Raw genomic sequence first — 27261 nt, 5'->3', positions numbered from 1 at the left:
GGTCTCTCAGGGTAAGTGAGAGTCAGCAGAGAATGTGAAGTCAGCTATAGTATGTGCACCTGTGCTAATATATCCATGGCACGTCTTTGTGATTGACCGCCTCGGTGAATATGGGGATCCTAGGGGAAAGAAATACGGTAGGGAGTCTTTGGACTGTGCCCAAGTTTCTTATCAAGTGAGTCTACCCCATGCTATAGTTTTTGGAGGCTTGTCTCCAGAATTCCAGGGTGTGGAATCCAGGAATAAAAACTTGGAGGTAGAACTGTGAATAGCTTAAATGTGTCATAGTTTCAAGATCTAAAGAAGAAAGCCTCATTTGTGACAAACTAACATTAATATTCAAGTAAAGGGGGAAAACACACCCATTCACTTTGAACGAATGGTTGCTTCCTTAATGACAGCTAACAGTTTTGATGTGTGTGGTTTCTTTTTCAATGCTCCTGTGATCATTCCATTTTTTTATTTTATTTTTGCTTTTTTTTCCTAGAGATGTGAATTATGCCCTCATAAGGATGGTGCTTTAAAGAGAACAGATAATGGGGGTAAGTTTTATTCTTATTTTTTGTGAACTCTCTTATTTTGTATGAGGGAAATAAGACTGTGAAAAAAAAATCGTAGGGATCGTAAACATAAATGAAAACAGTGTCTGGTTTGGAAAGAGAGAAGTATTTTACAGTAATCTTTATTTGTCCAATTTAGGTTGAATTTAGTTTGAGAACATCAGTCATTATTCTTAGCTTTATTTTTAGAAAGAGTTACAATGAAGGAGAAACTGCATTTTAACATAAGATTTTAATGGGGAATAAGGATAAATTTTATGTGTGTTTAGTTGGAGTTTGAACATTTATAGAAAGCTGTTGAAAGTGCACCATTCATGGAGGAAAGTGGAATTTTTATGTCTGTAGCCCAGACTGAATGCACCAGTGCATTTTCAAAGGCTAGCTCTTTCATGCCTGATTTACTAATACGTACGGTAACAAAGAAGTTAGAGCTGAAAAGTTGCAGTAGTGATTACCTGTCCCTTGCATCTTTCTAACTTCATCGTTCAGGTTATCATCAGTTCTGCTCCTGCTGAGTAGAACTGCTAGAGAAAGTCTCCACTGAATATCCTGTCTTGGTTTTGTTTATACTAGTAGCTGGGTGATATGAATGAAAAATTTCAATTAACTTTTCAATCACTTCTGGAATTCCTTCTTCTCTCTTTACTAGATCCTTCTAAATTCCTGTCCATCATCTATCTGTAAATAGCCTGGTCATTTTGATACTGAGCCCTTTCTCTTGTGAGAGCAGAAAGTATGATCAGTATTCTGGGTTTCATTTGGACACTCTATGTAAATTGTATTCTGGAGATTTTATGCTGCATACATAATATTCTAACTAATTTATATCTTAGCTTAGTGTTGATGCAATTGATGCAGCTTTGCTATTTCTGTTGCAGTTGAGTTGCAGGAACACAGAGCCTGCTTATGTTAGGGCTGATCTGTGCTTTCCCTTGTCTACGCTTTGACTGCAACCTACAGTATATGCTCTAGCATTCACCATTCTAGTGTCTGCCTATCTCAAACACGTTAGTGAACTTAGTGTCATTTGTGAGTGTTGGGAGATTGTATTAAATCTGTGTGTCAGTGAAACTACCATCTTAAGTGCCAGCCCAGTACTTTAGCCTTAGAACTATTCTTCCTCTCAGACAGGTTGATACATGGCAGTGTTGAATTAATTTCTTCCGAAATGGCAGCTGGACACTTGCTTTTTTAAGAAATAAGTAATAAGTAAGCCTCAAACTTCTTGAAATATACAGTAAAATTTGTGAAGTGTGAAGTAGCTGATTTTATACTTATTTCTGGGTTTTATACTTAAAGTAGTGTTTGGGAATGCCTTGCTATTCTGTATGGTAATTTTGAAAATTTTTCTTTGCATAAAGTCTTGAGAACATATTTTGACTGTGCATCAAAGATCTGAGCATCCTATTAGTTATCTCTCTTATAGCTGTATTAATTGTAATTATGAATTCTTGTCTGGAAGTGAGTTACTGTATAAGATTGAAAGTATTTACGTTTAAATAGCAAAGATGTTACATTGTATGAACAGTATAGTCGCTATTATAATTTTCATGACCAACTGTTTTCATCAGCGAAAGCTTCATAATGAAAATTTCATAGCAGATGAGTCTTAAGATTTTGTACTTCACCTTCTGGAAACATCCCTCCCTCAGTAATAGATCTTGTCCATGGTGTTGAATACAGCAAATTCTACCTTATGGACCAAACGTCCTTTAAATAACAGCTTTACAGAAGGATGTGAACCTTGGAAAAAATGAACTCTGACTGGTGTTGCATTTCAGAAATCTACATTCTTAACCTGAAGCTTTCCTTTCAAAGAGTTGCCTAACAAGGGATTGTGCCAGAAGAGTTTCAGGCTTAAGGAAATATTGTTGAAGGTCATGTAATGGGATTGCCAGTTTAAAATTATATTTATAGTAGGTTAATACATGGATTTTTTTTTTTTTTTTAATGCTGTTACACCAATTGTTGCCAAGGGAAATGATAAAAAGATGCAGGTATTCCTGAAGAAACTTTGATACAAACAGTTCTGATAAAACCTTGTAAGGATCCAGCTTTAGAAATTCATAATTATGGATTCTTTCTGTAAGTATAGAAATTATTAAATGGTCTTAACTTTTCAGAACAAGTGAAGAAATTACTGATTTTATGTCAGTGATATAAAGGTATGCTTCTTTCTACCTTCTGGCAACAAGTAACTTCATTTTGTGGCCAGAAAACCAATGCAGTTTTTGTTTTGAAAATGCAGATAGCTTAGCTCATATATGGTCTGCTGCTCTTGTAGATTTTTTTTTTTTTTTTTTAATTGTCTTCTGGATATTTGCTTTTTAATAATGTGAAGAAATGTGTTTTGTTTGGGTGTTGAAGATACTGTATTTTCTTTTATGTCAGGAATCGTAATGTTGTTTGGTCTACTGAGCTTTTACTACAGGGTTCCACGATTTTCTTAGCCTGCAGTAAGACGCTGTTACTGCAGGGAGGGTCCTTGCTATGCATTACTTCCTCCTCCTTTATGATAGTACTAGCATTTAAAACTTCCCCTGGGTTCATTTTCAGCTAAATGAAGTAAGTTCCCTGACCCAGCTGACCATGCTAATGCTGATATAGGGGAATGACCAGGACTGTTCTTTTAGCAGCGGCCTGTACATTAGCTGTCTTAAGTCAGTTGCACAACGGTACCTGAAAACAGCCTAATCTTATAGCTCTTGTGTAATGGTGTTATCTTGCCTTTAAGAACTCTGGGGTACTCTAAGATATCTATGACAAAGTAGTCTGGGAATCAAACTTATTTTCTAGTCAGTCAGTAATACTTAAAAACAGTAATGGTGGTGTATGGTGCGGTTGTGTTGGTGTGCTGTGGGTTTTTTTTTTTTTGAGTCCATCACACTATTAATGTGTCCATTTCTGTATGAAGGTTTAGTGTCCATAATGTTGTCTGGCAAGGCATTTTGCAATTGATCTGTACAATGTGTTAAGATGTATGCTGGTTTGTTTTGAACCTGTTACCTTATGGTTTTATTTGATGCCACTTGGCACTTGCTATGTGACAGGAAGTGGCAAAGAGCAGTTACTCTACATTCACCTTTTCAATACCTCTTCTGGCTTTATAGACCTCTGTCATATTCTTCTTTTGTCTCCTTTTCAGGATGAAGGAGCCCAGACTGATTGGGCATTCCTTGTACAGAAAACTGACCATCTCTTTTCCCCTTCTCTGTATGTCTTCCAAATGGTACATAAACCTTACCAGAGCTGAATGTGAAGTTTTAGAGAAGCAAATTTACTGTATGTGGTGCCATGGAATCTATAGACTGCAAAATGATTACAGTATGGTTGGTTTAGCGTTCCCTAACATAGACTATGAATGTAATTATGGGTCACCATTTTTTGGTACAAATTTCTCTCAATTACGGAATATTTTCACTAGCCTAAACATTTATACTACCTCGAGACTAGGACAGATCCCAAAATTGGAACGAAAGTATTGACTTTAGCAAGGCTTTTGCCTGAAGAATGTTCTTAAAATTGAGTGCACTGTTTTCTGCACCTGCTCTGAAAACAGAAGACATGGGTAATTTACATTTTTGAGGCATTAACTATTTTTGCAGCCATAGTTAACTCTTGTCTATTTGGGTTATTGGAGGTGGAGTGGGATAGGGGAAATTCAGTTATTGTAGATAATAGTGACTGTACTAGCCAAGTGGTTTCTAGACAGTGTTGTGGAAACATTCCACTTAGTGTTGGAAACTCATGCAGATGGTTCTGCACCAAGTTGCTAGTGTGTCTGGATCTGGAAGGACTAAAGAGTTCATGTGAAATGCCAAGTGGAAATGGCTTTTTTTTTTTGTGGTTTTTTTCTTTGTTGCTCATAACCTTTTTTTGGTACACTGGAGAGTACACAGATGCCTGCCTGTTCTTGGCTTGGTGATGGTGGCTGCTGTCGCTGTAATCAGAACCGGTAGTGAGCCCAAAGAGATAATTCTGTCTGGATTTGAGTGGAATATGTCCTACTCTGCTTCACTGTCCCTCCTGTGCTTTCCATTGCCAGAGGCCTGAACTGACCCTGAACAGAAGCAACTAAGGTCTGGTTGTACATGTTTGTTCAGTCTCTTCACACTGTGTGAAAATGGTCATTCTGCTCCTGCACTTGTGCAGATCTTGGAAACAATACAGTTGCATTTAGCAGAGTGTAGCCTGGACTAATATCCATGGTGTAGCTTATCTGTGAGCGGGTTATTTGTGCTAAGGATTATTAAGAGTTGACTGTATTTAGCTGCACATTTGATTTAATTAATTTGTTAAGAGTAGTGGGACATTGCATGGTTATGATCAGGGTGATTGTCAGAAATTTGAGGAATAAGCTTTGAATACATTTTAATATTTCAGCTGCCTAATATCTGTGACTGTCTTACAGCTATGGTTAAGTTTTGTGAACAAAAAAATGGTCTTCACTATATGTGGACTTTGTGGAATTTGTTTTTCCATAAACATTAGGACTTTTTCAGTGTTCAGAGACTGCAGTTCTATAAATTGTTAGGTTATTTACTGGGTTTTATTTATTTAATTATTTATTTTTAATTGATACTAGAAGTAGAAAAGTAGGATTGAGTCGAAAAAGGAACTTTTGTCTTTGAATGTATTTATTGTATTTATTGACAAAATTCCTCGCTAAGTTTGGTATTCATGTTCATTTAGGGGCACCACTGTTGTTTTAAACCATGAGTGAATATAAAAGTTTTTTAAAATGAGAACTGATATGTATATGAGTTGCTTATTGATTTGCTGTCTTATGTGTAAGAAGGCTATTGAAAGAGAGCTTAACTTTTCTTTAGCTTTCTACTCTGTATGTGGATTAGTAGTTGGACAAAATATAAACACTTTTTTTTGAAAAACAGAAAAGCAACAAGTGAGCATTTGTTTGAAGATACTTGAGAACTGTAGGCTGTTTGACAGTTTTGGGCCTTTTCAATTCAGTAATGTTTCCTTAACTGTTGCAGTAATTTCCTTCGGGTTTTTGACAGTGAGGAGGAAATAAAATCATGACCATTTGAACTGATTACAGTTTTTTGAATCCCAGTTCTTTTATCCTCTCATAATACTGAGTATGCAGTCTGTTTTTTTTTAAGCAAATTGTTCAGTTGTATCTAATATTGTGCATCTCCCTTTTAAGTAGTTTTCTTAGAGTAATCTTTGTCCACAATTTTCTGTAAGCCTAAAAGGCTTGATTTTGCTGTACAAGTAGTTGCTTTGAAATCTGATTCCACTGGATGATGATCAGGAATGCTGTGTAACGGCATTCTTTGTGTGACTTTTCACCAAGACTTCTTTCATGCAGCTGCTTGGGAAAAGGCCAGCTAACAATGCGGTGGTTTTATGTCATCGTCCAGGCCCTCTTCCTATCCCCTGGGTTAACGTTGGGATCTCCCAAGTCTATAAAAACATCATATGCTAGGTTTTCCTATTGCTATTGTTATTATTAGAGTCAGCAGCTCTCACTGTCAGGTTTACTGTTCTGATGAGAGTTTTCTTGGTATTAATGTCTAAGAATGCGGATGGTATAATGTCACATGTACACATTCAGCCATACGCATTTTGCAAGAAGTGCTTACCTACAAATGTTGTGGTCCTTTTGTGCAGATTTGCAGGAGTTTGTATGTGTGTTTGTTTTTTTTTAACTGGGAAAGACAGTAAAAATTGATAAGCAATTTAAAATATTTTACTAATATAAGTATATATATTACCATATAATCTATATTCTATGTTTATTATTTATATTGCTAGTAATCATAATGTATAACTAGGAAAAAAATTCAGAGCTTTAGATAAATATTTATGACATTTCTTCCTTTTGTTGTACAAAAGGATTTCTTGAGGGAGGGGGAAGAGACTCATTAATGCCATGGCATGCCAGATAAAATTATTAAAGCTATTAGCTTACTCAGTGGACCAGTGGAATGTAATCTGTAGCTGTTTCAAAAACAAATTATTTGTTGTGCTGCTGAATAATGACCCAAAGTGAATTTATCTTATGTACCAATTCTTGAGTTTAGGAACAAATTTTGATAAATGTAAAGTTTGGTGAAATTCTGTAGTAGGACTCTACAGAGTGAAGCCTTCTCTTCATAGACAAACAGTATTTATTTCTTTATTTATTTATTTATTTATTTATTTATTTATTTATTTATTTATTTATTTATTTATTTATTTATTTATTTATTTATTTATTTATTTATTTATTTATTTATTTATTTATTTATTTATTTATTTATTTATTTATTTATTTATTTATTTATTTATTTATTTATTTATTTATTTTTAACAGAAATTGTCCCTTCATTCTATGTACCAATGACAAGGTTGACTACCAACCACAGTGGTGAGATCTCTAGCGGTTAGTGTGAACACGTTTTTACCCAGCTTTGAAAAAAGTGGATCAAACAATTTAGTGAATAATACTATATTAACTATAGCAAGCTCTAAAACTGTATTTACTAGGGTAAGGAAAAGACAGTAACTTAAGCTGACAGATTTCTTTTCTTCAAGTTTTATTGTCTTTACAGGAAAGGAAGATCAGGGTCAAAACAAAAGTATCTGGAATGCCTTAATGAAGAGACACTTAACTAAAGGTCTAAAATAGTACTTAATCTTACCCTCTGGCAAATAGTAACAAAAATGGTCTTAAGTACATCTTTGCTGGATTCACCTTTCATAGTGGGATAGAGCTGAGTCTTGGGGTCAGTCAGCAGATCTGACAGTTGTTGAAACTGAGGGTGCAATTTTATGTAGTCTAGGACAGCTATTGACCTCTGCTGAAAGGAGTGGACTGTGGTTTTCCCGTGACAGGCTGTTTCTTCACTGGTGGTTTTGTTTATGGTAATCACACAACCTCAGTATGGATTGCATCAGCTTATTTACTGATCTTACTGGAAGGTAAACTTTTGTTGTCCCCCCAAGTTTAGTAATCAGGTGACTAAAATTTTATCTGCCCTGCTACATGGCAAGCTTATACTACAGGGAGAGGGCAGGGATGTACAGCTGAAAGTGAAGAGTAAGGCGAGACGTTACTTTTTAGTGACAGCCCACAGTTGAAATGGATTGAGGTGTATCCTTAAATTACAACCTGGAGCAACCCTAATAAGAAACTAACGTTTCAACAAATGGTTTTACCATGCTAGAAGAATACATTCACTTGGTTTAGGAGTGAGCTATAGTTACAAATAAAGTAAAATTTCCTTAGTGAGATATAATGGACTCTTTAGGAACTTGCATGGAACGCATAAACAAATTTTACTCTGGAATTGGTGCACGGTTAGGAGATGGTGAGGACGTCCCAGAGCTCTCTTGTGGGACCATGCTGGCACTATGGCTGGATCTCAGTGTGACTTCGTGATTCTGGCCTCTACAGTCTGTTACTGCTTTGCAGCACAGCTTCAACACTGATTGTGGGACATAGCGCTAGTGTAGTCCCTACTCTGTGTCTGTTAGTTCACAAGCTGTAGGTGGACTTCTCTTGATTTGTGTGGTAGGATGGATTATATGCCTGTTGCTGTTATTTTATTATGTAGTAAAAGGTTATAAAACCAAGGCTTCAAAATTTGCACTGGGAGATGATCTAAAAGTACTATGAATTTATTTACAGTGAAAGTGCTACTGAAGCCAGTTTTGAACACTTAAACAGTAGTTATAACAGCAAAAAATTTAGTTAGATGGATAGTGTATATTATTTATCTTCCTGCATTTTCTTTGTTAATTTTAGATTACTTTGTTAGAGTTTGCTTCTAGTTATAGAGTTCTTTGTTGGCAACAGTCTTTTGTTTGCTGATGGTGGAATTATTAGGAGTTACCTGTTCTCCATTGCATTGGGATAACAGATCAACTCTTTATTTTCAGTTAAGGTTCTGGAGCCCAAGTTTTGTTACTCTGACTGTTAATGAATAATGTATATTCAAATTATACCTGTTAAGCATGTACTGTTAGGTTTTCACTGAGTTAAAAATTAGGCATCTGAAATAAAAATCTCAGCAAAAGATTGGTAAAATTTGTATAGATTCTGTGCTGGTAATTAAACATTTTACATGCCAGAACAAGATGTAAAAATCAGCAAAACTCAGTAGTGTGTCTTTCTGAGGGATAAATCAAAATAAAAAAGGACTCAAGTGAAAAGCTGGAAGTTTCATAAGACATATTTAAACTTTGAAGGCTTTTCAGCATGAATTTCCAATTTCTGATATTGGAGAAAACTGTTTTCATTATTATTGCTATCAAAGTAGATCTTGGAGTTGGTTTATATGTGGTTTTGATGTTGTTTTAGTGTTGGTTGAAGTTGTTTCCTAAGATCTCGTCAAAGGAAAGTGTCTGAGCTATACTTGTACGATGTTATCTTAGAAAGCACAGTGGATTTTTTTTTTTTTAAAGGTAAGCAGCATTTGCCAAAGTTATTGGACTTGAAAACACAGTTGAAGTAAATAGTTTTAATTTTAATTTGGCTGTCACCAATAAGTTGTTTCTAATAAGTAATAACCAAAAACTGATGACATTTTACAATTTCTGGATGGAGGCATTGATTGTTGTAGAATATTGGATCGTTTAAAGCAAAAGAGGCAGTGAAACTGCCAGTCCATGGTAGCCTGCTGTGAGCACTTTTTTTCAGCAGTTTCAGAGAAAGCAGTTCTGATAAGAATGCACAGAAACAAGCAAACTCAGTGGCTGATTTGAATCCTTATAATACATTTCTTAATTTCTTGTTTTTAAGCTAAAGCCTAAGTTTATTTTAAAATAAGCAAGCCAGGCATTATCTTCTAGTAAAAATATTATTATTGAGAAAGCACATACATAAAATGGCTACCTTCTCAAAGATTAAGAAATAGTAAGTCAAATAAGAAAAAAAAAAAAAGAAAATTCTGAGGATAGGGAAAACTTTAAGAACATTTTGCAAGATGACAGTACCTGCATTTGCAAAAACCTTTGTCGTCGTCCCCGTTACAGTTGTCCTGAAAGGGCGATGAAAGCAAAAGTAAATTAAGTATAAGCAATTCAGTGGCAATAGTAAGAGTTTGTTAGTAAATACTGTAAATTTTATAAGTAAAATTAAAATAAGGAGTGATAAATCTGTGGCCAGTTGTTTGGATGCAAACCACGCACAACCAAAGTGAATGGAAGCTTATCACTGATTTAAATAGTAAAGGATGTGGTCTATGCAGATGGTTTTAAAAAACTCATTTGGAACAAAAGTGATCTGAAGATTGGCCTGAGTTCCTGGCTAAGTTTGAAGAACAATTACAAAAAGTCAGAGTATCCTGTTGTTATTTCTGCGTGGTGTTTTGGGTGAAGAGGAATGGTGATAAATTAATTTCAGTTGTTTTAAATGTTATTGAATATGTAGAACAGTACTACTGTTTTGTGTGTTTGTTTTTTTTTTTTTTAAACTCTAAAACATGAGTATACAACAGTATTTTTCACACTTAAACATTGGGAAAGCTCAAAAGGACTGGATTTAATGATGGGGTTGGGGGCGGGGGGGGAGGGAGAAAAAGAGGCATAGTTGCTGATGAAGTTGATAGCTGCCCAAGAATAATGTAGCAAGTGATTTGAATATGAAGTTTACAGCACAATCTTTATGGCTTAGATGGAGTTAATTGAAAAATATGTATTTTAATGTAGTCTTAAATATCATAAGTCCTTATAAATGCTTGCTTCTCTTATCAGCTATATGTACAGTTTGCATGGGTGTCTCTTTAGGATGTTTCATTATCCCTGCAGACAAAGTAGGTGGTTGTCATCCAGTAAGAAACAGTAGACAAAAGCACTCAACTGAACATGGCAATAAGTACTTTATTCTGTTGGGATTCTAAGCTCTACGCTCTGCCTGAGAGTAGTTGTCTAAAAGAGAAGGAAGTGGCAGCAGAGGATGGGGGAGGCATTTTCTCACTGTGTTATATAGTCAAGAGCCCTCTCAGTTGCAGAAAACATTAAAAGTAAAGTCTGCTGGTATGCTAGTAGCTTGTTCTTCCATCAGTGAGACAGAGGAGAGCTATCACACTTACTTTGTTTGGCTGTAGGTGTCCTTGCTTCCATGCTTAGTCTTCCTAGCAAAAGTGACTAGTCGTTTGATGCTTAGGAAAAAGATGATGGTTGTTTGCTTCCTTTTCTGTTTTCCTCCGCTACTGTCTGGTCCTTACATGGCAAAACTGAATCTTCGTGACCTCCCTTAAGTTGACAAGTTTTGTAGAAGAGTCTACAGACCTTCTTGAGTTCTCCAAAGATGGAGATTCCACAGCACCTTTAGGCAACCAGTCCTTAACCACACTTGTTATGGAAAAGTGTCTTCCTTATTCTTTCTTCAGGGAGAGCTGCTGAACCTCTGTGTCTTTTGTCTTTTCCAGGTGAGCTGGGTGTTGCTCTCTGACAATTTTATATTTCTTCACTGGTAAAACTTTGGACAACAGAACATTTAAGCAGTTGTGTATGGGGTCTCTGAGTCCTAGTGGGAGCTGGTGCTGGAGTTAGGCTTCTTTATGATGTAGGCATTTGAGGCTGGTAACATAAGGGTGCTGCAGCCTCCCCTATGGTTAAATTTTAATTGGGCAGGTTGTGATTTTTCAGCAAGGTCAGATTATCTGGGATCTAAAGATACCAGATGGAAACCAATGGAAAAGGGCCCATGTCCTCAGTTCCCTGGGCACTTACTGACCTCTTGTTCAAAAAGTGTGTTAGTGCTGTGGTACTTCATTTGTTTCATTATATAGATACTGTTTTTGTTATCATGAAAGATAAAGGTGTGCTATTGCCCACAACTATCCTGGTTGTGTGCTCTATATTTTGGAAGTCAGAATATATTAAGCTTGTAGGTTTCTGGCTGTATTGTTTAATTTTTTTTGATAGTAATGGAGTAGTATTCAGTTACAGTTACTTCTGAAACTGGTTTCTTGTAGTGAAAATTCTTTGCTTACCTAAATTTCAGTTGGCTTAGTAAGTGTGTGTTTTGGGGTTTTTTGTTTTTTGTTTTTTTTTTTTTTAAATGTCTCTGGTTTTTTTTGTATATTTACATAATAATTTTTCATTATAAGTAAGTGTAACTGGAGTACAGGCTTAATTACATCTGAAGTAAAAGCTTTTGCCATCTGTTTATGAGTAACTAACTGAAGAAGGGTTTTTTCCAAATTTCAGTGTCACTTTTCTACTGGTTTAATGGCTTTATTAGATGAATGGTGTTTCTATTTCAGTTAATTTTTTGAGAGTAGATTTGAAGATAAATATTAACATGGTGTTAATGCTGAATATTTATTTATCTGTCTTTAGTAAGATGACTCTGGCTTAGGGCAGTTTGCAAGTCTTAGAAAAGTCCTTATAAACACTTATTCCCTGAAGATATTTCAAGTAGAGGAGAGAACAAAAAAACCCTGTGATTTTTGTAGGTTTTTTTTCAGTCTGTCTGTTAATGATAACTTTAAAATGATCTGTTTGGAACTGTTTTTAAAAGCAGCTCAAGTTGGCAGTTTATACTTTCTTTTCCCTACTCTTTTATTAGTCTCATGCTTTTTCTGTGTGGAATAATTCTACAAACTATTTGTGAATAAAATGGCGAAGCAGCACAGATACTGTATTTAGTTGCAGATGAAATACTAGAATGAGTCGTGTTATGTTGACTGAGAATGACTATAGGAGTTATGTGTACGCTTTTCATTTTCTGTACAAATTATAACTACCAGTTTAGTAAATGGGGAGGGGGGACACCAATCGGTTGGAAGCAACTAGAAAAGCATAAAAAGCATGTATGCAATTCCAGATATTAACTACCATTCCAGAGTCTCAACAGTACTACTGTAAGTAAGTACAACTTTACGTTTAGCTCAGTTTAAGAGTCAAAGTACAGTTGGGTGAAGAAATTAAGAACCTTTAGATTCAGCAGAGTAGTTAAAAAAGAGAAAATCCAAGATGAAAACTAAACTCAAAAAGGTCTGCAGTGAGGCAGTATGGTGTGGTTTGTTTTTTTTTTTGTTGGCTTTTTTTTTCGTTATAGGATGCATTTGCACAATGATAATTTACTTTGTTTACCTAATCTAATAATCTGCTAGATTATCTAATTATGTAAGTCTGTCATTTTATGTCCTTAATATTTGCATACAAGTAAGCCTGGGTAGGAGGAAAGCACAATTATTTTTAAGGTGTACTGAAGGTCTTGTGACAAAAGACTAGTTTTCCTCTTGGGGAAGAAGAGATTCATGATAAATGATTAGCCACACCAAATTCACTTTCAGATGAGGTAGCTCTGTACTATGTGATATTACTCTTGTAATTCTATTATTCGTGTCAGTATATTAATACGTTGGGTTAGCTATATAGCAGCTTCTGCTAAATTTACAGTTATGGCAAACTGTCCTCCACTGAAACAAACTGACAACTCTCAGGATCTTAGTATTGAAAAAAGGCCTAAATTAGTAGGTTTCTTTCCGAATTTCTGTTCCTCCCCGCCCCCATCCAACCAAATGTCAGACAATTAGGAATGTTTATTTCTTGAAATGTTGTTAAAGCACAATATGGTAAGTAACCAAGCATTTATTGATGACCCCAAGTTAATGAATTAGAACAGGACTGGGTATAGGAGCTGATATTTCTATGAAAAAATGAGTTGGCCACACCTTTAAAGAAAGAAAAGAGGAGATTTGATAGAGGGGTTGTGGGTGTGCGTGTGTTGGGATTTCTTTCTGTAGAAAGAATACAGGAGTCTAGTCAAATTAGAATGACTTTGTTTAAATAAAAAGTATACATGGAAGTTTTATATGATATTAATGCTTGCATGAATACTAGTTTGTTCAGATGGTATTTCCCTTTTGCAGGAATTTGCATAGCTTTTACGCGATGACTATGTTAATCCAAGAAATTTAAAGAAATAACCTGTTTTTCTGTTTGTGAGTCACTGTTTGTGTAAATCATTAGTATTTGGATTTCATGGAGTATTATTTGTATAAATTCTCCACTGAATAAACTTAAAAATGTATTACAGCTCATCTAAACTTCGCATAATATAAAGTGAAATGTAAACATGACTTAAGTAACTTATGTCTGTAATACTCTGAAGAGTTAAAATAGTCCATGGAAAAAAGTGTTGTAGAAGGTTTTTGTACTATAATTGAAATGTCCTTTGAGCTTCTAGAAAACATTAAAATTAAATACAATTATAACTTTTTGTAGGTTGGGCTCATGTGGTTTGTGCTCTGTACATTCCCGAGGTGCAGTTTGCAAATGTTTCTACAATGGAACCTATCGTGTTGCAGTCTGTTCCTCATGATCGTTATAATAAGGTATAATTATATGTCTCTTTATCTATATCTAATATATTTATTTTAAAACTTGTAAGCTTTAATAATCTAAAACTACACTTCTTAGAATGCACTTCATATAAAATTCATAAATGTATGCAGTAATGCTGTATGTTTTCTGCTATGGCTTTACGATAAATTCAAGAATTAAGAAAGCTATATTATTAAATTAATCTGTAAGGTTATCTGCCATGTCTCATTATTCTTTTATAGATTAGGGCCTGTTTTGTTAATTAAAAATAATGTGATCTTTGAATAACAGTTTATTTTGAAAGGAATGTGAAATATTTCCCATAGCTTAAAATATTATTACAGTTTATTTGAAATGTTATTATTAATTATCACTAAGTCCTACTGTTTTAAGTATTGATGTGATGTTCATAAACATTTCTTTTAGGAAGAAAAGCTATGCTAATATATTAAGGCAAAAGCTTGCAGACTTTTGCCTTTGTAAACAGTATTCACTTTAGTGGGATTATTTGCTTGTAGAAGAACTGCTTCTAAATAAGTGTCAGTGAGATGGAATGTTTTGGAAAGTGTGGTGAGACTTTATTTAAAAAAAAAAAAAGGCAAAGCAATGTAAAAATAACTTATTAATGTCCTGTATTGATAGTTACATTTTTCTACTTGTTTCACTTGTGCTACCTCTTCGCCACTAGACTTAACTACTTCCTTCTTTGTATCTTTATATTTTCCCTTCTGGAAGCAGCAAACTGTCTGAATTTCTGTTTCAGACAGAAATTTCAGACTAATTTCTAAAGAAAAAATTAGTTTTATGAAATATTTTTCTTGTGTTGTGTTCTTTCTACCTCTAGTTTCTTTCTTTTACTTTATTTTATGGTGGTTTGTCAACACTGGAGTAAAACAGAAATAGACTGTGTTCTAAAAGAAAGCCACCCCCCACCCCCAGTTTACATCTCTGATTTATGCGCCCAACTCCCGTTTTCCTATCCTTTTTTCATTTTTCATACTTTGGTCTTTTCCTTTTCTGTTTCACATTCTCACAGTTGCTGTCACTATGTTTTGCCCGTCTTATTTACTAGTGTATCCAAATAGCCAGGAGTCAAAATCCAGGTTCTTCTCATGCTTCCTCATTACATACTACCTGAGCATCTGTATTGGCTCCTCACTATTGGCTTTCTTCTGCATTGGCAAGAACATGCAACAGTGAGGTTAAGTGCAGAACTAATAAAATTTTTGTGCTTGGACACAAAGCAATATAGATTTGCTGTGGCAGATGAGTTTACTTTCTCTCCTCAGCTCTGGGCCAACAGCACATCTTTTTTCTCCTTTTTCCTCAAGTAGTAGTCATAATGGGTTTTTTATTGGTAGTGGTTCTTCCCTAATGTACTTCAAAAATTTTGTGGAACACTTTGGATTTTGTTTCATCTTGCACCATTTCCACTGATGGTAATTGATATTGGATGAGTAAATCCTTGTAACTTCAGAAAATGTACCCTGCGTCTTTTAATATTACTTGTTCACAAAGTCCTTTGTTGGTCTGTGTCTTTAGTCTTTAGTTCCTTTCTGTTACAACTAAAGTTGCTTCTTTCTTGAACTGTTTTCCTTCCAAATATACGAGGTATAGTTGTTTTTTACTGCTAAAATTCCAATTTGCATTTTGTTGGTCTGTAGTTGCCATGATTTTTTTTTTTTTGCTTGCTAGATAATTAATAGTGCCATACAGGTCATGTAGATAAAGTTCCTGATGGCATCTAGCTTTTCGTTTTCTGTGTTTTTTGGTGGGTGTTCTCATTCGGGTCAGTTTTCCATGATAACAGTCAGACTAAAACTACTTTTATACAGGCCACTACAGTATTTTGTAAAATATAATGAGACCTATATCAGAAATTCCAAGGTTTGGGGTCACACTCCTAGCCTGCAAATTCTGCTCCCCCCCCCCCCCTTCTCTACTTACTTTTTTTTCCCCCTTTTTTTTTCTTCTTTAACAGGACCCAGTTTTTGCTGTCTTTATTTGGTCTATCTGGTTCAGGGAGATAGCGGTTGTGGATTTCAGGGGAATCAAAGAAGTGCCTGTAGTGCAGTTGCTGCAGCAAACCTGGTGAAACCAATCTAACTTCACTGCCAACAGCAGTCTAGTTGTAACAGCACAGAATTTAAGAGGCAGTCACTGACTGGGGACTCTGCCAACTTTTTTGATGAATCTGTAGCCAATGCTGAGTTTGGTACTGCTGTGGCTAAACTGCCACCAGTTCCCGAGTAGGCTGGTTTTGAGCAATACCTCCAAAACCAATACAACTACTAATTCCCTTTTCAGGTAGCCTGCAATAACTTCACCTCCCCGCCTCCCCTTGCTATTCAGTATAAATTGTGTTTATTTAAATGATAGATTTTTTAGATCAGAAACTTTGTAAAGCATTTAACTCTTACTTTATCAATTTGGGAGGAAATGGGAAAGAAAAGCTTTTTTTTGAGAAGTAGATATGGCAAACAGTTCTTAAAACATTTGTTGTGCATTGTGAACAAATGTAAACATGTAATTAGGAATAATGACTAGAGTTGTTTCTCCTTGTAGAGAAGCTTAGTGCTAATGTCATTCTGTCTGTCAACTCAGGTTGGAATAGGATGATTTTAAGAAAGGTTTTATTTCCTGTGAAGTCCTAAATAATTCTGTGTATGTGGCTGGATATGTATAGAAGACTAGCATATGGAACTGAGGGAAAATACAGGTCAATGAAAATTACCATAAGGGAGAATTTATACTGTAGTCTTTGAAATAAAAACAAACTTCATTGGAGTTTTGCCAGGAGATAGTGCTTAATTTACACAGTTTTTTCTATGCACTTGTTTCTTTATTGAACACTGTGAAATATGCAATATTACAAAGTGCAGTAATCTTAAATGCAAGAAGAAACACGGCAGACACCAACGCATGAGACTTGTCAATGTAAAGACATTTGGCTGCTATTTCCCTGAACTTTACCTGCTTCTGGGATAAAAACCATCACATTACAGAATGAATCCACTGAATGACTTGATTAGTGGGTTAACTAACAGGAGAGCTCTTCTTACACAGTGCTTCCAAAAAGAAACAGACTAGTAGTTGCTCTCCTATTTAGTAGATGTTTCTTATTCGTTGGATGGTTATGCATGGATAATCTCTATTTATTTTGTGTGAGCTTTTATTGTCTCTTTCAGGTTCATTTGAAAGTATGTGGTAATGGAATATAATTACTGCTTTTAGGAATCTCTTTTTAAGAGCTGATTAAGAAATAAGTGCGTTTGGAGTTTCTTGATCCGCCTAGTAGTAAAGGCAGCTGTTAGACTTTTATTTCAGAACTTGCTGCAACAATGAGAAATTTCTGTACAACTCCTAGGTTTGATTTTGTAAGCAGGGAATGCTCTTGGGTAGGTGTTACAAGTAGAGTAAACTATGTCTCACATTACTTTTTGTTTTATAAGGTTTTTCTTGCCTTATCTACCTTTCTGTCTTTGCTTTTGCAAAGAAGGTTTACGTTTTGAATCTTTGAAGAAAAAATACTGACAGAAACATAAAGGCAGCTTTGCAAAATGTATGTTTTGCCATTAAAGAAACTAAGATATTTGTTGTGTTTTTTTGAGTAAAATTTCCTTTCGGAGTCAAAAGCTTTGTGTAATGTTTTGCTTATTTTCCAATGAGTTTGGGAGAAGTCTAAGTAGTCTCTTCCCTTCAGAGCTCTGAAGAGCAGCACTGCTGTAGGTGGCGGGGGACAGTGAGTTTTACACTTCCACGTTCCAGAGGTTTCAGAGGAGGTGTAGCAATTGCATGGATTTGCAAATGTGTGAAAGTCTTTGGTTTTCTGCTTTGTGAAAGAAAGATAAAGGTTCTCAGGCTGCTGGAATTGCTTGTGTGTCTAAGAGAAAGTAGATGTTCAGCTTTAAAGAGAACTTGCTGTCCATGTTCGAACGGGAAGATGAACCTTCTTTGGCCCTGTTTCATGTGGAAGATTAGGAAACTTGTTTTATACTTCTCATGACTATTGTAAGAAGGATAGAAGTTCATTGAGCTTGTTAAAATGGGTAAGCAGTCCACCATGTTGTGTTTAAACTTGTTTGTAATGTAGCTGGTTGTTTGTTATCATTTTTCAGTCATTTGACTGTAAATTGGTTTAAGGGGTCCTGAAACGCAGACCCTAAATGTAGTATGTAGTGTTGAAAAACAGGGCCTACATCCTTACTGAATGGAATGCTTATATCACTTTTCTTTCCGAGCTTCAGTGAGGAAAAAAATTACAGATCTTAAGGCAAAACTCTGAAAAAACAGAACAGTAACTGGAGCTTGAGTTTTATGGGGTCTGTTGAACTCCCTCTTTATAGAGGTACCTTACTTTTGAAGTTATTTACACTTAATATAGTTACTCAGATGAGGTTGATAGATCATGACCTTGTTTGTTCCTAAAATCTGAATGTGTCAGGTCATGGTATGGAAAGCTAAAAAGCAGCCCGTCTCAGACCTTGTCAAACAACTGAATTATCTGTATGCACTACCTTGATGTACAAAGGGAGGAAGGCAAAGAATTAAGTAGGATTATCCCCTTTCTGATCCTTCAAATGTTAGGATGTAGGGTATGATTTTAGGATATATTGGCTATTGGGTTTAATGCTTTTTAAAAGTCTTGTGGAAACCATACAAGAATGACTCACCTACCCTAGAGTCTTGCATGTTAACAAAAATGCTTTAGTTGGCTGACGTCTCATGTTAAATGTTGTTCTAAATACCTCTGTTAAAGGCTGTTCTGATCTCAGAATTTCACTCATTTTCATGTCTTTCTAAGTAATACTAGTTTTGCATTATATCCTTTTTATTTATTTCAGTGGTATCTTGGTCCATTGTTCTTAAACTGTATTTTTTGCTACCCATGTTCTTACTATTCTACTCACTCTGTGCCTCACTGAAGGGAGGTTGTGATACAATTGCAATAAGTCAGTTACAGTTTAAAGGTAGACAGTTATTTTTTTGGGGGGGACACGAAGTTTCTCTTTTCTAATCTAAGATCTTGTAATGGGATTTCTACAGAGGTAGCAGTATGTCATTGATGTTTGTTACCTCAGTAAGGTTCTCTCTCATTTAAAAACAGACACTAGGCTGCCCCAGTGCTGGAGGATACTTTAATTAAGAATCTGTTCTTAAATTGTTACATTTTACACATCAATGTGATGAGATAGACTCTCTGTAAACGGCATTTCAGTAATTAGGACAGTAAAAAGTGGAAAGAGATTTAGTTTTGCCTGATGTTTCTCCCTGAAATGCTGGTGAGAGATTGTAGTGATGTCTAGTATAATAGTGAGCTTCCATACAGCATGTATCCATATTGATTGGCCACATATTAAAAAAAAAAAAAAGTATTGAATAATGAGAAAGATTTTGGATTCTTTTTGTCTTAAATTTTTTTCTTCCATTTTACTGAGAATATTTTTGAAAATATTACAAATTGCCCTAGTATTCCAGTAAAACAAATAAATTGGCAGAAATGCTATGAAAAGATTTTCAGGTACTAGACAGGTTGTTTTCATTTTAGCTTGGTTTTGAGCTTGAAATGGGTTTGATATACTAATTTAAGCTTTGTTTACAGAAGGTTCTTGCTTGATTAGTTTCTAAGATGTTTATGGGGCTGTCCAAGTCAAGCTGAAATTAAAGCAGAGTTCTGTTAAACACCATATTTAATTAAAGGTAACTGAGCATCATATGAATATTGAAGCATGCTATGAGACTTCTGAAAATTTTTTACACCAAATGTACAAATAAAATTTTAAGTTTGCAGTTTTCTGTATGTAATTTTGTAGACATATACATGTATACTGTATGGTATCTTGTACCATTAGGCACTCAGTCTAATCTGATGTTTCTGAATGCCACCAATACAGGTAATGTTAAATGAATGTGAAAATGATGTGACCTAAAAGGTCATAAACACAAACTTGAAAGCAAGGAAAATCTTGAAGCCTAATGCTATTAACCTTTGGCTGTTTGACTGTTTGGCTAGCCGAATAGCGGTATAGAGTTTAAGTAAATTAGTATTTGTATTGCTTTAGCATTGGTGAAGTGTTACACAGATCCCAAGTGTCTACCAGGTGATCTCCTTTTGCAAACAAACATAATTAGACTTTTATAAAGAAGTTCTTGTGTAAGCTCAGCTGCAAAATCCAGTAGTTCTCACCCTAGAATCTCCTGTGAGTAACACAGAATTTATCGGTATGCTTCTTATCATGTTAAGTATTTTCTCTTTGATAGACATGCTATATTTGTGATGAACAAGGCAGAGAAAGTAAAGCAGCCACTGGTGCTTGTATGACATGTAATAAACATGGATGTCGACAAGCTTTTCACGTAACATGGTAAGTGTATTTTATTATTTAACATCTCTGATGTTCCAGAAAGAATCAATGCACACAATGTAATGAATAAACTCTCTATTTAGTATATTTCTGAGTAAAGAAATGTAGTAAAATGGTTTGTGTAGAAATATCTAACTTTATTATAATAGAGTTTACTAACAGTATGACAGTGGCAGCATAGACATTGCTGTGAGCTGCAAAAGCTGCCTGATAATACTCCCTTGGGTTGTATTAAATGCTGTGTGCTTCTGTGAATAAGGTTTAGTGGTTTTTTGTCTTAGGTTATTTTTCTTAAGATGATATTTTATGGGATATTGGAGTGTGAAGACATTGTTTGTTTACCTGTGAACTGATTTGACGTTTACTTTTGGTGAATCAGTGGGAAAAATTATTGAGCTGTACATAAAAATGCACTAGACTCACCCCTTCCGGTACAGATTTCCAAACATTTGTGGGTAATTCACCTCACTGGTTTTATCTAAGTGGTACACATCTATCCTGAATTACTCATTTAGGTTTCATGTATAGCTGTTGCAGAAAAACAGCTGTGTCCACCATCTGATTTATTCCACTTTAAGATATTTAGGTTTGCTTGCATTCAGGAGATGCTTGTCTCACTTTATGGACTTCTAAAAGAGGCTGGATAATTAGATTAAACCACATATCAACAGGTAAAAGGAGGCAAAAGGAGTTCCACCCCAAAATTTACAGGCATTATTTGTTTTTCAAATTCAGCTGAAGCTATTTTGCAATAGATAGATAGCAGATTTACACAGACTGTCTAGCTATGTAATCTGTGGATTTACCCGTTTGTTTTATGAGTGCCAGTATGCTTCTTCATGACCAGCTCAGTCAGGGAAATGGTATTTGCACACCTACTAAAATTACTTAAATGTATTTTCTTCAGTGTAATCAAGTGATACTTTGAATGCCTTGTGCAGATCTTAAAGGATATAATTCTGTAGTTTAGGTGCTGATTTCTTGGCAACTCTTCTTTTTTTTCTTTTAATAAAACCTGCCAGATAGTCAAGTAGTTCTTTCATAAGCATCTAATTTTTCATTGGATATGATCAATGTTAAGTTTCTTTTTATAATGAAAATGGATTGTGTTCCTCAAAGCGTGCATACCATGTAGAGAGGTTACTTACAGATGTGAAAAAAATGTATACATCTAAGTGTTTGGATGAAAAGGTCTCCTCTTTCAGACACTTGGATGCATACAAGAGTCCTTTTCATCTTTTTTTCTTTCTTCCAAAACCCTGTTTTCAGTGAATGCCATAAAGAACATGAGAATTAGGTTCAAAATTAAAATATTTATCTTGCCAATTTTTAGAATTTTTTGATTCTAAAAAACCCAGGTATGTACTATGAAATGATACCTAGCCAGAGGGTACTGTGACTGAGGCTATTGAGAGGCTTCTGTAATATTTAAAAAATGGAAGAAAAATGTGAAAAATACAGAAGGCAGAAATCCAGGGCGAGGTATATCAATTTTGGGTTAACAAAACTAATGTCTAAGGAAGAATGAGCTTGAGTCCCTCTGTTTTTGTATGGCAAGCTTAGAATGATAAATCTTCGCTTAAAGAGATCCTGTTAAATGTTTTCTGTAGTTGGCATCTGCTGTAGGTGTGCATGTATTTAGGAAGCAGTATTTCTGGATTGCCCAAGAACATAATGTATAAATGAGGGGAAAGTTATTTTTAAAAAGCAATGAAAATAAGCTGCATTATATATTGTTCTTTCACTTAAATACTCCCGTGCACTGTAACAATTGCATTATTGTGCTAATGAAAATGATAGGGAAAATGAAATGGAATATTTGGTTTTTCAATGTCTAAGTTGGTTTTGATAAAGAAAATAAATCAACTTTACAAATGGTGAAAAGCAAATTTGATTTGAAAAGATGCAGTAGAATAAGGTAATAGTTAGCCCAGGCAAGGAAACTTGTAAGTCTTGTTCTTTTTAAAAAAAATTAACCTGCCACAGTCTTTTAAACCAATAAATATGGTTTGATTTATTATGTCATTGAAGTTATATTTAAAAAAAAAAAAAGTAATTTTCTTGGCAAAGCAGAGAAGGATGTATGCAACTTTAGAAAAATTTCTTCTTTGGATCTACAGTATGGTTTTGTTAAAAACTGTTCTTTCCATAGATAATTTTTGGCTTGAATTTGAGCTAGGAATCATTGTAAATTGCTTGGTTTATTTATTTGTGGGAGTAGCTGCATAATAAATGTAGATTTTCAAGCTATAAGCTTGTGTGAGTGGCTTAAAGACTATGAAAAAGGCATCAGGCCAAAGTATAAACCATAGATGTTTTTCACTGGGCTACAAAGGTCGGTTATGTGCTCACATGCCATTAGAAGTCACTTGTGTGGAAATCTCTTCTATTAAATGCAGATATACGTATCTGTACATTATCAGCTGTGATACTGTGGTACAAGTTGATGTAAAACTGCTTTTCTTGAATGTTGTTTGGTTTATTTTTAGTGCACAGTTTGCAGGACTTCTTTGTGAAGAAGAAGGCAATGGTGCAGATAACGTCCAATACTGTGGCTACTGTAAATACCATTTTAGTAAACTGGTATGTATTTATTAAATCCTATAAATAAATGTCACTGACTTACTTTTTCACTCTGAATTGCTATTAACACTAGAAATAATATTTTCCTGTAGCTCAGAAAGTAGACTGTATTTCATTAAAACAATGTTTTAATCACAGTTACAGAAGTACTAACTGAAAATGTTTTTATAAGTGGTTACTTTCTAGATGTGTGGGTTTTTCCCCTCTGCCAGAAATAGCATGCACATTTAGTGGTTTTTTTTCATTAAGTTCCTGTAATGTTTTCTTCTGCTATTTGATTAGTTGGCTTCTAGGAATTTAGTCCATTTTGGAATAATCTAGAAAATATTACTTGTTATCTTGTGTATTAGAGAATAAAGAAGTCCTCCATTTCTTTCTTCTTCTGTTACTCTTTTAAAAAAAAAAAGCAACCAAAAAACACAACCCACAGTGTTTTTCCTTTTGTTCTGTCTCTCACTGTGTAGCCAGTGGATATTCCCTGCCTATAAGTTCTCTGAAACAGAACCTCAAGGAAGTGACTTGAGGTTTGATTTTTAAAAAACAAACAAGCAAACAAAAAACCTCGAAATTTCTCAGTTATTTCAGTACGTTTTGGATCAGACCTCTGGAGTCTTTCCTATCACTTCTTATCAGTTTGACAGTTCCAGGTATCTGTTTCTGTGTATGTGTGTGTGGACTTGAAGGACTTACTGATGTTTAAAAAATGTTGTTTATGAATATTGAATTATGAAAATTATATAGACTTAAGTTCAGATACTGCTATAAGTATAGTTAAACTTGCTGATTACTTGTTTTCACTGCTAAAAAAGGTGTATACTTGGATGACTTTTGAATAGGTTGCAATGAGGTAAAAACGCAGGGCCAGTGAACCATTTTGGCTTTCTAGAAGATAAGCTTGGTGAGGTTAGCTCTGTGCTTTCGTGAATATTGATGAGTTTGCTTCATAATGAAGATAAGCAAGGGCTTTCTAGGCCCTTACTAAGCTAAGATTTTTTTTTTTATTATTATCTTGAGCTAAGTATACAAAAAGAACAAAAATGCTCTATTACTTAGCAGTGAAGGCAAGCTCTTACACTATTATGCATTTGATTTGAATGTTCCAGTGCTGCTATGATGTATGTTTATTTAAAAAACAAGTTTAATGATAAAGACATAACTCCATATTTTACATGTAATTAGTTAGCTTTCCATTACAAAACTACAGTGGTAAGAACAGTAAAGACTGGTAAGATAGTTTAAGTGATTTAGCATTTCTTTAGGATTATTGTGACTGTTGATGCCTGGTAAATACAGGTGTTTAGTATTTACTACTGAAGATGGTGGGTGGTGCATATCTACTATATCACTGAAAACTTTGGTTGGCAAAGCACTGACCTGAGGTGTCTTTATAATGCTACCTCAGTTATGATAAAATAACAAACATTTTGAACGCTGGCCTAGCATAAAGTATTTGCAGTCCCAGACTAGGCTCTCAAACATTACAGAAATACAGGCAATTATGTCTGCTGCTTGTAAATGCATACATGACCATAGCATTCTGTATCCTATTTTTTAAACCATTTTAATGAGAATATTGCAGACAGGTCACTTGAATAATAAATCATGAAGCCATAAAGCAGCCACCTCATAATGCATTTCAAGCATGTGGCAGTGCTAGCACGGTGGCTTCATGTAATACTTGTTTGAGCAGCATCTTTTCTGTTTTATGTTATGAAAACTTGAAAATGTGTCTACCATCTTTTAACCTTTATAAAGTGGCATATCTCATTTCTTTGTGGAAAGCATATCTTGCAAATTCGTGGGAGGTGCAAAGGTCAATATAAGGATAGGCTTTTTTCCTGGCATACATTGGGTAGTCTTGTTAATTTTATTAGTGTTAGTAATTTGTCAGTTTTTCAGTAACTGAAGGGTTTTTTTCTTCAAGCAGTAAGGCATCTTATCAGTTGAAATGCTTTATGCTTTTTATTTATTCAAATGGTTCCTTTTCTCTATCCATAAATATATTTTCTCTTTTTAGAAAAAGAGCAAACGGGGATCTAATAGGTCATATGATCAAAGTTTAAGTGATTCTTCCTCTCACTCTCAGGATAAACATCATGAGAAGGAGAAAAAAGTAAGTGGATTTGTCGTTGCTAATTATGTGGCACATCTGCTTAATAGTAGCACTTTCTGATAAATTTAATTTTTGCTGAAAAGCGTGAAGGAAATCTTGTTACTGAAGCACTGAATAATAAATAACACAGGTGATAAACTAGAGGTACTAGGGTCCAATGAGGAAACATCTTCAGGTGCATTTGTACATGCACCTTCCTATTCCTGTTTATCATCAATTTTGGGATACACACCAAAACATATCCATTGGGAAGGCTGTTTCCATCTAGCTTCCTTTGCTTTAGTTTTCTATTAGAGATTTTTTTGTGTAGCCTTTGTGACTAGGTGGGAAAGAAAAACAGTGGTAGACATTTTAGCAAGCGTGCTGATAAGCAGGTGCATCTAACTTTTTATGTTTCAACCTGTTATATCTTTTTCTCCTCATCAAAGAACTGACATCTCTTGTTGACACACTTTACTGGTACTGGTGGTCAAGCCCACTGCGATGGCAAAATACCTTGTCATTTACCTGGGAATCTTCCTGCGAGGATACAAAGAACATAACTGACTGCTAATTTCTATCATTGGTGTATTCTTTTAACAGTTTAACTTTACATATTTTTAAAAAAGAGTTTTAAATTTATAATGATTATTACTTTACATTTTTATTACTGCTAGGTTAATAGTTGTCTATGGGAAATTTGTCATGTAAATTCAACACAGGGTGATAACACAGTGGCACAATAACGCAAATTTGCTTTGGCTCTTTTTTAGCCCTGTAAGAATACATGCAAAACTGCTCACCTGCATGCATCCTGTACAACTAACTTAATGGACTTTTCTGCGGGTGTGGGTAGACTTAGTTTTGCATTTCTCAAAATCATTACATAAAAATCGAAATCAAAGAATGTATTGACCAAATGTGTATTATATGAAGGAGCTATATTTATAGTGACAGGAAATTGAATAGCAAATATCAGTCTTCAGACCCTTAGTCTCCTTAATACTTGATTTGGTTTTTAAGCTCACTTCCACTTTGGATGGATGTTGATTGCCATTGTTCTTGAATAATCCTCTAAAAAGTATCTTTAGATCTGGTTAATGGTGGAGGTGAACAGTTCCATCTTCATCTGGTAATGCAGAAGAGAGTGTGCATTGCTGTGTGGTTGTATCTCTAAATCTAGATTTATGACTAAAATAACAAAAGTATGGTTTTTTGGCAGATCTTTTTTTCTTAGTAACACATTGGTAGAAAAAAACAATCTTGAATTACAGACTACAGAATTACCTGCGAGGTAAAACCTTACCAATATTTGCCATATTTTTTTCTTAGTTTGCTTAATTTTTCACCATTATCATATTTCAGGTCATGTTTTGGCAAAATACATGCATGGATTTTTACTCACATTGACAAAACTTTGAAGTTGAATTTGAAGAAACTTTGAGGCATGAGCATGAGGCTACATTTCAGTTTTGTATGTCTGAGCAGTGCAAAAAACGTGGTGTGTGTGGTTTTTTTGTTTTGTGTTTTTTTTGTGTTTTTTTTTTTTTACAGTGACTTTGACTGGAGATAGTCAAAGCTATCTTTGATAGCTTCTTCACGTCGTAATACCTGTAAAATCTTCAGGGAATACTTGGAGGAACTTTCTAACAGAGCGTGTTCAGCCAACGTATCAGCTATTTTTTCTGATAGCTGCTCGACTTCTGCTCTGGAAGTGTTTTGATGTGGATCTTCTAGAAATAGTTAATGTTGTGGCTTGCCCTTGCAAGTCCTGGCCTTTTTCTGTGACTTGAAGTTTGCTAGAAATAGGATATTAAAGTTTGTTCTACCTTTCATGAACTGAAACATGGTAATCCAGAAATCTCATGATCTGTAATACCAAGTGAAGCAATGCAGTTTGAAGCACTAACCTGTTATTTGACATTCGGAGGTTCTCATGGCACGTTATAGCATGTCCACTTACCAAGTTTAATTTGCTTTATATGTTGCATAATAACAAAACACTATTGTAGTTAAAACCACTAAGTGGTGAAAAAAGTTGCAGTTTCCTAAAGCTGTTAATCACCTAACTTGTTGTGGCTACAGATGTTTTGTTTGGTGTTTTTAATCTTACGTGTTCTATAGTTAAAGAATGACCTGTGCTTTGCAAAATACTAATCTTCAGTCAATGAACCATATGTGGTATGGAGGCTCATTCTCTTGGTAAATTTCATTACCTTCTGCATGTGATGTCTTATTTGATACAGTATATTAAATATACGGTGTATCTTGGAGGAGTAGGGTAATTTTTTAGGGTGACTTTCCTTATTTTCCTCTTCTGTAAATTCGTTTGGAATCTAGATTGTTGTCATATTACAGTAAATATGTATCTCCT

The 27261-nt window shown here is 34.8% G+C and overlaps 1 protein-coding gene across 2 annotated transcripts in view; it reads left to right on the top strand.

Moving 5' to 3' along the window:
* The window catches only part of MLLT10 (myeloid/lymphoid or mixed-lineage leukemia; translocated to, 10), a 130496-nt gene that overhangs the window by 19513 nt on the left and 83722 nt on the right, over positions 1-27261 (top strand). For both annotated transcript variants that reach the window (XM_009275227.2, XM_009275226.2), the window contains exons 3-7: positions 488-542; positions 13749-13858; positions 20109-20212; positions 22702-22795; positions 24813-24908. In XM_009275227.2, the coding sequence (XP_009273502.1) occupies positions 488-542; positions 13749-13858; positions 20109-20212; positions 22702-22795; positions 24813-24908 (459 nt within the window). The remainder of the gene's footprint in view (positions 1-487; positions 543-13748; positions 13859-20108; positions 20213-22701; positions 22796-24812; positions 24909-27261) is intronic.

The sequence above is a fragment of the Aptenodytes forsteri genome, unplaced genomic scaffold, assembly GCF_000699145.1.
Source record: "Aptenodytes forsteri isolate BGI_AS27 unplaced genomic scaffold, ASM69914v1 Scaffold336, whole genome shotgun sequence".
In the NCBI taxonomy this organism is placed as follows: domain Eukaryota; kingdom Metazoa; phylum Chordata; class Aves; order Sphenisciformes; family Spheniscidae; genus Aptenodytes; species Aptenodytes forsteri.
Note: the sequence above shows the minus strand (reverse complement) of the source record. Positions and strands in the feature narration are given on the sequence as shown.